General features: G+C 40.6%; 1 protein-coding gene across 1 annotated transcript; it reads left to right on the forward strand.

Moving 5' to 3' along the window:
- Positions 1-2,566: 2,566 nt before the first annotated feature.
- On the forward strand, positions 2,567-8,699 carry LOC131238964 (cytochrome b561 and DOMON domain-containing protein At3g07570-like). The gene is made up of 4 exons (XM_058236539.1): positions 2,567-2,731; positions 3,838-4,237; positions 7,238-7,521; positions 8,469-8,699. The coding sequence occupies exons 1-4, from the start codon at positions 2,567-2,569 to the stop codon at positions 8,697-8,699; spliced, it is 1,080 nt and encodes a 359-aa protein (XP_058092522.1).
- Positions 8,700-12,178: the final 3,479 nt, after the last annotated feature.

Genomic DNA, 12,178 nt, shown 5'->3' on the forward strand with positions numbered 1-12,178 from the left:
CATCAGATTGATGAAATATTTGCTTGGTAGCCCATGAAATATGGACTGGATCTAATGAACGGTCTGGATCAATGTAAATAACTATATAATTGTCCCAATGCAACTAGGAGCACTGTAACTTATAGTGCTCTGAGAACGCTGGAGTATTTCTCTAATTTAATTACCTTGACTATGTAAGTAGACGTCAGCACATGCAACTTAGTCGTACGGTTTGATCCATGGTACTAAGACAAATCCGGATCTGATGAGATCAACGGTGTATAAAGGTGGGCCCCAGCTTTCTGTGAACAGATCTATCCCATTGAAAAAACTTACCTATATGATGTGTAGGCTCCTTTCTCGTAGAGGGTGGACCGTTGGCTACACCGTCCATCTGTAGGCAGCTGATCTGACCACTGAGATCATCTGATAGAGGAAATCTATTGGGGTTACGGTTCTATCTATCCAATCTGGATCACCAAATGGTGGGCCTCAACCGTACAATTGATGGTCAGAATCAGGGTTGCTGGTTTGGTTCGATCGAGCATCATATCCATCCAAGAGCATGCGGTTTCTTGACATCCGTCCATCCATCCGTTGAAGCTTCGTCGAATTCCATCTTATTAATAAATCAAGATATCACAATTGGATTAAGACATTTGAGTTTAAACCCTATAAAACCTAAGATTAGATGAAGGTTTAAGGGTGGTCAATGGTCCAAAATATTATTTAAAAATAATAATAATGAGAAATGATTCGGTGCTCTTAACTGCACTGTAGGTTATAGTGCTCCCAGTTTCATGGGGACACTTGGATGATACTATCGATTGATCCAGACTGTCCATCATGTGGCATACATTTCATGGGCTATAGCAAGAAAATCACGCCGATCGAAATTTCAAATCCATCCATAAGTTGGTATTCTTTTCTATTAGCCATCCGTTTCCCAAGCCATTTACTGGTTAGGATTCTCTCAAAAATGTGATCACTTGAAAGCATGATGGGCCCTGATAAATAAATTTTTAGAATTGTTGGTTAGGGCTACTTTTTCATAAATGATCTTTACTGTTGGGTTTATAGGCTGCTGATTGGATGGATAGAATCATTCGATCGATGTAATTTTTTTAAAACATTGTAGACCATGGAATCTGTACTGGACCTAATGAACGGCCTAGATCAGACGATTGGACTGTCCAAGTGTCTTGATGCAGCTAGGAGCACTATAACTTTTTGTGCTGTGAAGCAGCGGATCATTTTTCATTATAGGAAGTTATGAACCGTCCAACTCCTTTATAAACCATGCCTTGGTAGATGGGCGACATGGATGCTTGGTGCAACGATCGGAACCATCCATCATGTGGACAAAAACCTGGATGGTCCAAATCCAAGATCATTTAGATTTGAAGTTTTAGTCCGCATCTATTTCCTGGCAAATGGGGACCATTGACTAGTTCCATTTTTGACCGTCGGTTCACCACTTTTCTATCTTCACATTCTTATAAGAAACCACATAACCACACTTACACTCTTCAGAAACATCCTTGAAACCACACACCATGGTGTTTTTATGACGACTCGGATTGGGTGGTGAACTATATACGGCCAACTGTTCATGAACATCTGTGGGATATATATATATATATATATATATATATATATATATATATATATATATATATATATATATATATAATCCATTCTGTCCATCTACTTTTTCATTTCATTTTAGGACATGAGCCAAAAAATGAGACAGATCCGAGGCTCAGGTGGACCACACCACAGGAAGCAGTAGGGGATTGAATGCTTACTGTTGAAACTTCTTCGGGCCCACCAAAACCGTTGATTTTCCATCCAACCTGTTCATAAAGTCGGATAAGCCTGGATGAAGGGAAAACACAAATATCAGCTTGATCTCAACCTTGTGGCCCCAAGAAGCTTTCAGCGGAAGGCGCTCAATCCCCATATTTTCTTGTGGTGTGGTCCACTTGAGCTTTGGATCTATCTCATTTTCAAACTCCATACCCAAAAATGAGCTTGAAAAATGGATGGACGGGGTGGATAAAACACATACATTATGGTGGGACCCACAGCTTCTCCACCAGCTAACTGGGTGGTTTGGATCACCACCTAATGGGCCAAACCGAGTCCATTTATGACATCCACTCCAACCATCATGCACAAAAATCATACCAATCCATGACTTCATGTGGGCCACACCAAGGGAACACTTGAGATAGCACATCCTCCATCCTAATTGTTTCTTCTTGTGTGGCCCACTTGAGTCATGGATTCGCCAATTTCGGGTTAATTTCCAAACGAAGGATTGCGTGCATGATGATCGGAGCAGATGTCATCGCAGTGGAGCCCACACAACTTGTAAGTAGTATAACTATAATGAAAACGTTTACACTAGATCATGACCCAAATATATAATAGAACATTAGAAATGAACGGTATCCAACTACTCCATCCTCATCATCAAGTGCACTCCTCCTTAAATAGACATGACCACAAACAACAACATCATTAAACTCCCTTGCCATACAAATCGAAACCCAAAACTCAAGAAGAAAAGATGGATACTAGAATGCAATTCCTTTCAATATGTTTGTTGGTGTTTGGGTATTCTTTCCTTGTGAATTCACAATTAGATTCATGCAATTCCAGTCTCAGCTTGAATGAGGTTGTGACCTTCAACACAACTTCTCTACGTTGCACTACTGTTTGGGACTCTCATGGTTTCATTGTCCGGGTAAGTGGTCATTTGCTTTGATTGCTTTTGGTATACATGACCATGATGATGATGATGATGCTGTTGATGTTTACAGTGATGATGACAATGGCCTGCCAAAGTGGTCATTACAATGTCTTTCACTTTGAATTTTTTTTTTTATTAGATAAATATGGAAATACACCACCTATAACTTTGTTGAATGATCGTATAGAAATTTATCTCCTTGGGCAGGACCCACAAAAAGATTTAGGGTAGGCCCATCTTCAAAGGACAGCCCGCAAACATGCGGCCTGACCTGCAACCACTTATGTGACCCGGGCGGTTGTCTAACAATGAAAAAATATTCCTATTTTCCACTTTATTTAGACGTTTTCGGAAAATAGTGTGTGTGTATATATAGGAATGCACACCTGCACACCTTCCTAGGTGAGCACCCGTGCACGCCTTTGCACATGCGTCATGGGCATAGATTTTGAATGGTCCACATGATGCGGCACTCCTCGAAACCTCACAAGCCCAACTTCCAGCATGTTGCATAACTTTGCTGAGCTATGGAAAAAGGAAACAATTTCCTCCACTGATTTATATTTCTCTTTGCTATGGGCCACTGGAATTTTGGATGAGGATGGAAATTGAGCTAGTGAGGTTTTAAGGGGTGCCGCATTATGTGCCCATGGCATGTGTGCAAAGGTGCTTATGGGTGCTCACATAAGAAGGTGACTATGTGACCATTCTCCTCTCTCTCTCTCTCTCTCTCTCTCTCTCTCTCTCTCTCTCTCTCTCTCTCTCTCTCTATATATATATATATATATATTAAAGTTAAAACATAAAACCTGGTTCAACTCGAAACTCGGTTGAGACAAGTCAAGTTGACTCGAAAACTCATCCGACTTTATCAAAACCTCATTCAAGTTTTTGGTTTTTTTTTTTTTTATTCTGTATTATTTAATTTGATATTTTTAAAAGTTTAAATAATATATAAATAATGTTGAATTTGTGCAAGTCAAGGAGTTTTGTGGATTGATTTGTGACCAAATCTAGCTTCTTCGTTTTATATAATCACATTTAATAAATTAAACGGTCTATGTTGATTGCCTGAACTTGATAGTTGGACGACTTTTCAGTATGCACGTAGTGGTATGAACTTGTGGAGCTTCATCCTATCGGCGCCGAATCCTAATTCATACATTGCAATTGGATTCTCAACGGATGGAAACATGGTCGGGAGTAGTGCGATCGTGGGGTGGATGGGAATAAACGGTACCGGAGTAATCAAGCAGTATGATTTGAAGGGTACCAGGGAGAGTCAGGTGAGCCCTGATCAAGGGAGCCTACAACTTGTCAATGGTTCGATGGCGATCATATCAAGACCGTCGATTTTGTACCTTGTCTTCCAATTGATCAGTGTCCAACCTCAATCAAGGCTGATTTATGCGGTGGGACCCACGAATGGAGTGCCCTCGTCGAACAACATTTTGTCCGAGCATCAGGATAAGGCGTCCACGTACTTTGATTACGTGCAAGGTGAGCAATCCACTGCCAAGATATGTTGGACTGACTCACTGAGTCGAGTAACTCAGTGGAGTTTTCTTGTGTTTAGACTCTGTTGATGCAAAAAACTGGTACGCTCTCCTCCGTCCTCTCCCCTACAAAGAAAGGAGACAAAGGAGACCCAGGCTAGAGCCGGGGACCCTCCAATGCTAAAGTTAGGAATATGATCATATAAGGAAATTTTGGCGAGAGTTTTTGTATACCTTTCACTTTGGAGATCTCCTGTATTTATAGGAAGGAGAGGATCCCGTCATGCTAGGATTCTTTTTTTTGATATCTTGGAGATTGACATCAATCTATTTTTGGAATCCATCCGATCCCGAGATCTTCGGGATCGGGGATCCTTTTACTAGATTTTCGGAAAGGTGTTTTCATTTACATCATCTTTACCTTGCTCGGATCGGTCCGGGCCGACTCTACTAAATAAGTGAGTCTCGGCCGGCTATAAAGGGTAGAGCTATTTGCCTTCTGTCGGATGAAATGAGATTGGTTTATACTTAATGTACTCTCTTAATCTGATAGCTGACTTCGTAACTGACCTAAAGATGGGTCGGTTTTACAATCGATTGGGTGGCTTCTGAGCTTCAGGCCTTGATCGGCCCCTTTGGATATTGTTGTCTTGTTTAACGAGTCAACTTTATGCATCTTATATACTTTGCCTTATAACTCCGGACTTTGTAAGTTTTGGTCGGGATTCATTTCCTTCAATCTGAGCTAAGTCTCTTCTTTAGGCATTTAGTATACTTGTCTCGGTCAGTCTTGTTACCTCAGAATCTCGGGCGGTGTCAGTAGAGTCGGTCCATTCTATAGCCGAGTTTCTGGACTTATCCTATTTTTCCCCAACAGACTCTATTATTACTTTTTGACAGGGTTACACAAGGTTTAGTCCGGTCTGGTTATGGCGTGAAACTTGAGCCGAACCGTTGGGAACAATTCCAGGAAAACTAGAACTGGAACCTACCGAGTTTGCACCCTAGAACCGATTCGGAATTGGATAGTAAAAAACTGGCTCGTTCCAGTTTGGTTCTATAATTCTAGGATTTTTATAATTTAGTCTAATTGCATGATTTATTTTTATAATTTAGTCTAATTGCATAGTTTATATATATATATATATAATCCAATCTAATTGCATGGTTTTTGAGAGATAGAGAGAGGTCATGAAAGAAGGGGAGAATAAAGAAAGATTACTCTTTTTTTACTTCTTTTTTTTGTTCAAAAAAATTTAAAATTAAATATTTATTAAGGGGCTGGTTCTAAGTTCAGATCCAAGGTTCAGTTCTACTGTCCGGTTCGGGTCTACAAAATTATAAACTGAGAACCGAAAATTCGAAACTGAGAACAGAACCGAACTAACCAATCGATTCTTTGATTTTCCAAACTGACTAAACCATGTGGTCTGGTGTTAAACCGGTTCCATGTGCACCCCTACTTTTTGCACATCTTTATGTTCCCAAGCGTTGGAGAGTCAAGTCAACAGCCCATCTGAGTTAACTCAGTCGAGTGATCTGAATCTTAAATCAACTTGTTTTCAGTTCTTGATGACTTTAGGCCCAATTATGATGGGGAGAACATGCATGAGATCCATCCCGTCTAATCAGATGCGCTGCATCATCTTAGCCTGGAAGATTTCGAAACTCACCGTTAGTTGTGTGTGGTATTCATCGTGGTCTATCTATGCCATCCAATCCATTCATATCAAGCAAGACACTGAGATGGACGGACGCTCTAGAATTCATGCTATTTTCGAGCTCGTATGGGCCATTCCATGTGAATTTAGAAGATGCTTTTACCCTGATTTTACACCGTTCCCTTTGGTAAGGCCCATCTCGGTTCCGAATAGGCTGACGCTTGGTATAAATAACAAACACCACTCTTTCGCTTGGTTGTTTTTATGGAAGCGGATTGCTTGTGACCCGAGGCACAGAGATATTCCTGTGCCCGGGGCTGTGTGGGGCCCGTAGAGAGGTCCGTGACAAATCTACTCAGTCCATCTGTTTTTCAAGACAACAGTAGGATAGAAGTCTAAAAATCAGGCAGATCCAAAACTCATGTGGGCCATACCACAGGAAACAGTGGAGATTGAAAGCCTAGGGGTGACAGAAATTTTTTTTTTTCTCAGGATGATATTTTTGCCTACAGTTTATCTGAGTGGTAATAAACCTATTAACGGTTTGGATGGGATATAAGCATCATGGTCAGTTCCAGGAAGTTTTCAATGGTGGACGTTTCTGTTCCCAGTTTTTCATTTGGTGTGGCCCACATGAGTGTTTTATATGTCTTATTTTTATAGTACTGTTCTATTTTAGTCTTCCAAAACAGATGGACGGAGTAGATTTGTCATGGACATATTTTTGGACCAGCCCTGGCACATATTTAAAGATCCGCACTCTGTGTAAATTGCCTAACTTTCGCTGACATGGATGAAAGGATATCCTGTGACTGAGATCTACCCCGTCCATTAGATGCTTCGCGTCGTGGTTAGACCGGAGCCCAAAAATCAGACCTATGCAACACTCAGGTGGACCACACCACTGTGAATGGTTGAGGTCAAATGCCCACCATTAAAATTGTCCAAACTGGATGTGGAATCCACCATAGCCTTTCAATCCATTATCTGATGCGCCCTCGTAAGGATGAAGGATTCTAGAGGTTTTCAGCATGATTCTATAACATTCCCTATGAGGTGGCCCACCTAAACTTTATATTGCACTGATATTTGTGATCCAAAGTGAAAAAGTAGTAGCGCTCCCGAAGGATGGTGTGGATCTGATCCATATTCCTCCTACTTAGCACTCACCTTAAGTAACGCCCTCGGTGACCTATGCGTGTCAGGCTACCGCGGTCAGGTTTCTGTGTACCGAAATCCGAACCGTTAATTTTTGTTTTCCCAACTTAACCCTCAATTTAATTATATGACAAGATTACCCTCCTCTTTTCTCCTTGTGGGTGGCTATTTTGGTGGGCATGCAGGTAAAAGTACAATAGAAGGTTCACATGATACACTGAGGAAGAGCCATGGGATAGTGAATATGTTGGGGTGGGGTATCCTAATCCCAATAGGGGCCCTGATTGCTCGCTATTTCAAGGAGTGGGACCCAGCTTGGTTTTACGCTCACATTTCCATCCAAACCGTTGGTTTTATCCTGGGATTAGCAGGTATCATCACTGGGTTTAGCCTAGATGGTAAGCTCTCCTCCGACGTTGGGCCTCACAAGGCCCTTGGGGTCTTGGTCCTCGTGAATGGATGCCTCCAGGTTCGTTCCATCACTTTCCTTTTATTCGTGCATGCTCTTCACACGTTGCTACACATGTGTAGACAGTACACACTGCTTTAAAACACGTGCAAACGTAGAAACTTTGGTACTCTGGTAGAATGAGATACATGATACGCAGGCACTTAGCAATTGCGTATGTGGCATATAAATAATTCAAAATAAACTGTCCAGGGTAATTTAAGGGTTCCAGTCTATATGTTTCATGGCCAAAAACATTTATTGGACAAATGAAAATTATCCAACGGTCATTTTTCTACTAACAAGTGTCCACTGAATCGAGGTTTGGATTGTTTAACAAATTTTGATTTTATGACCATGAGATACTGATTGTGATTTCCACAAGTGGTTCAATTTTAGCTCCAGGTACAATGTCCAAGTGCCTGTGCATCAAGCATCATATTCTGACAGAGTATCTTGTAACTGGACGCGGATTGCCATGGTGATGTATGTGTCTTATCCACACCGTCCATCCGTTTCATCAGCTCATTTTATGATATTAGCTAAAAATTGATGTATATCAAAAGTTCAAATAAACCACACCACGGGAAATAGTGGAAATTAAACGCCTACCATTGAAAACTTCTTAAGGGAGATAGATGTGTTGGATCAAGCTGATTTTGTTTTTGCCCTTCATACATGTCTGTGTGACGTTATGAACAGGTTGGATGATAAATAAAAATCACTGTGGGCCCCTCCGAAGGTTTCAACTATAGAAGTCACTATCTCCACTGTTTTATGTGGTGTGGTCCACTTGAATTTTGGATATGTTTTAGTTTCGGGTTCATGTCCAAAAATGATCTTTTAAATCGGATATCTCAGCACCGTTGATCTATCACCCCAGGATCCCAGCAGTCAAAATGATGATTGCTTGAAATCTGACCGTACGATCATCAAGATCCAAATTTGAAACAGCCCGGATTTTGTAGGTCACGGCATTTCTGATACGACCGGACAAGGAATCAAAGGCACGGATCTACTGGAATTGGTGGCACTCCAATGTAGGGAGAGTGTTGATTGGGGTTGCAATAGGGAATGTATTCTATGGTATATCTCTCGGAGGAGGAGGAAGTTCTTGGAATATTGGTTATGGGGTCGTTATTGCAGCTTGGCTTGTTCTTGCCATTGCTTTGGAAGTGAGAATGTACAAGAAAAAATGAGTTTTAGTAAGAGAGTGGAACTTTCACTCTACCATTTTATCAAAGCTTTGCAATGCCCACACGCACGTTTACATGCCGCACGTGCAAATACATCACACGTGTTATTTATTTGTGATATACATCAGGTGGCCTCACCGCATGAACCCATGGGTCCCTTTTGGGTCTTGGGATGTACCATATAAATCAGCTGTATCGAGAACTCAGGTGAGCCACACTGTCTGAGAACATCTGAAATCATGCCTAAAACATCTAATAGCACTTGATGGGGCCCACTTGAGTTTTAGAACAGCCTGAAATTTGATGTGACCCCTCATCCGACTCGGACACACACAATGGATGGGTTGGATGTCTGAACCACATCTCAGTAAGGCATATAAACCATTGAAAGTTTTCAATGGGTGGACATCCACTCACGACTGTTGTCCTTATTGTGGCTCATTTAAGTTATTGATTAGCTTGATTTTTAGGCCTATGGCCCATCATGAAAGGGTGCATCTGATGAATGGGGTGGATGCTCTACAAACATAACCGTGGAGCCCATGGAGCTCGATCTTATGGACCGTGACTTTTCCCATAAAAAAATAATAATAATACACACGCGTGTGTATCGAAGTTTTGCCGCACTAGCAAACACATCACACGTGCCGTTTATTTGTGTTATGCATCAGGTGGACTCACTGCACGGATGACATGATCTTAGTCTCCTTTTAAGTCATGGGATGTCTCAAAAATCAGCCTTATTCGGAACTTAGGTGGGCCACACAACACAGCTGGGAAATACAACTGATTTGAAAGGATTTCACCATTTCTAGAGAAAAGTGAAAAGAGAAATAACTCAGCACTCTGGCAGGGTGTGATGGACGATCCACAGGCAGTTAGAAATTAATATGCAACTAATTATTATCAGAATAAAACTAATTCACTTTAACCTGTCCAAATTATGGATTCTTGTTTAGATGTTCATGAACCAAAAGTTAAGATTATAAATATCTTATATACTATTATTTCAACCTTCTAAAATTCGCATTTTTTTCTTTCAAAATAGACGGTCACTTTAAGCTCTGTGTAGTCGAAGGGTATACGTATTCATTATGAGAGAATTTTGCGACATCTCCTTCCATGCTATCACATAAATGGTTTGTGTCATTGAAAGTAACCCAATTCCAATGGCATAAAGCCATACTATGGTCTTTGATCACCGGGTCTTTTGTCACCAACGGGTAGGGTGGTGAAAGCATAACTGAACCATTCCTAACGGTTTCAGGAAAATCAGAATCGAACCATTCCATAACCAAACCATTCCTAACGGTTTCAGGAAAATCGAAATTGGAATCGGACCGTTTGCACCCTTTAACCGATTGGAACCGGATTATAAAAACTAGTTTGGTTCTATGATTCTAGGCTTTTTATAATACAACCCAATTACGTTTTTTTTTTTTTTTTTAATATATAAAATCCAATCCATGTCCATTCATGTTGGGATTCATTTGATGAATGATATAGATATTGTATAAGGTGTGCAAAAAGACATTTATGGAAACAATCAAAAAGCGCATTTTAAATCATAAATCATGAGTCAAATAGGCAAATAAAATACATTGTAAATTCATAACATAGCTTTAAGACAAGTCTAATTAAGTATGATAATATAGCATGATAATCATGGTCTTGTTCCAAGTTCAGTTCCAAGTTCGGTTCTACGGTCCAGTTCTAGGTTCAGTTCATGGTCCGGTTTGGTTCTACATAACCCTAAACTAAGAACTGAACCGAACTAACCGGTTCTTTGATTTTCGGAATTGGAACCGGATCAAACTGTATGGTTTGATCGATTTTGGTCCGGTTTACTGGTTCTGCCGGTTCCATGTCCACCCCTACCAAGAGGAAAGTGAGAGGGTGCACATGATAGATGGATTGGATGTCATTAAAATATAACAGTGGGCCCACAAAATGTTTTGTAGGATAAACACCTACAAAGCTTTGTAGTAGATCCAACTTCTTATGAAACATCATTAGTTTTGTTTTTCCTACTCAAACTGGAAAACAAAATATTTGCAATATAAGCTTATCCTACAAAGCCTGGAGTGGATCCTAACCTCTTAGAAACATCACTAGTGTTATCATTCCCTCTATTTACTTAAGTGAAACATTTGCAATCCAACTAACTCGTGCATCCAAATGCGGCCTCAATCATCAAGCACTGCGTCCCGCTTCCCCAAGAAACATTGGATTGGAGCCAGCGACGACACCGGCAGCCTTAATCGGAAAACACTAATCCGAAGCCGCCTCGAAGACATCTCCCGTTGAATTTCTTTAAGAAGAACCTTCACCATCTCATTAACCCCGTTACGGAATTCAACGGCGATCGCCTTCGCCTTCTCATTAAATCCGATAAACGACCGTTTCAGCTTCTCTTTGAAAGTTTCTTGGATGGAGAACTGATAACTCTGAAGAAATGCCTGCCGGACCAGATAATTGCGGCCCGATCGATGCATGCGATCCTCTTGCACAATATGGTCCACTCCCGGCGGCCCACCCAGTAGTATGACCGAGTCCGGCACCGAATCCGGCCAGTTGAAGTCAGCCATGGGTCGCACCTTTGTGCATGGCATGACACACCCTTTGGTCAGAAATCACAAGAATAGTAGGATCCATGGATTAACTTATATATGAATTGGATGTATTTGAAAGTAGATAAAAGTAGAAGTAGTTGAACCATGTAGAAAATATAAGGATGGTTGGTGGCTATTGTTACAACCATGCGCTAACAAATCTTACTAATAAACTGGCTTGACTAATGACAAAAGCTTTGATACTCTGACAGAGAGTGATGGATGATACACAAGTGTTTAGAAACTACTTCGAAATTGCATTTGTGGAATTAATTCAGATTAAACTTTCATGGGTCCCAGTTTTGATGTATTATGAGCCAATTGACTATTGGATTGGGGGACATTTATTGGATGGTTAAAATCGAAAAAAACATCCAATGGTCCTATTTCAATGTGTCCGTGAATCAAAGGCTATAACTGTTCAACTCAGAATATTATGTTTGAGTTAATATTTTCTGAGCACCTGTGTTAATATATTCTGAGTACCTGTGTATCAAGCATAATATTCTGCCGGAGTATCAAATAACTCCCGTTAACCGATATCATTCACCAGCTTCTACTATCATATATAACTATTATAGCAAAGGAAGCTGATACGGTGCTCTGGGAGGTACGAGAGGTAGAGCACCTGCATTTTATTGCAGCGTATGTGGTATTTTTTTATGGGATCAGAACCGTTCATTCTGTAGGTCCAACCATTGAATAACTGTTAAATGTTTGGCTGACTTTAGCCCTTGACTGGTGGTGTACAAATGGAGAACTAAAGAGAAAAATGGAATTGGCTCATTTTGAGTGAGAAAAGGATCATCTCTTAGATGGTTAGGATTATCTGATGAAGATACCTTTTGTTTACTAGCTAATCAATAGAAG

This window comes from Magnolia sinica, chromosome 3 (genome assembly GCF_029962835.1).
Source record: "Magnolia sinica isolate HGM2019 chromosome 3, MsV1, whole genome shotgun sequence".
Lineage (NCBI taxonomy): Eukaryota > Viridiplantae > Streptophyta > Magnoliopsida > Magnoliales > Magnoliaceae > Magnolia > Magnolia sinica.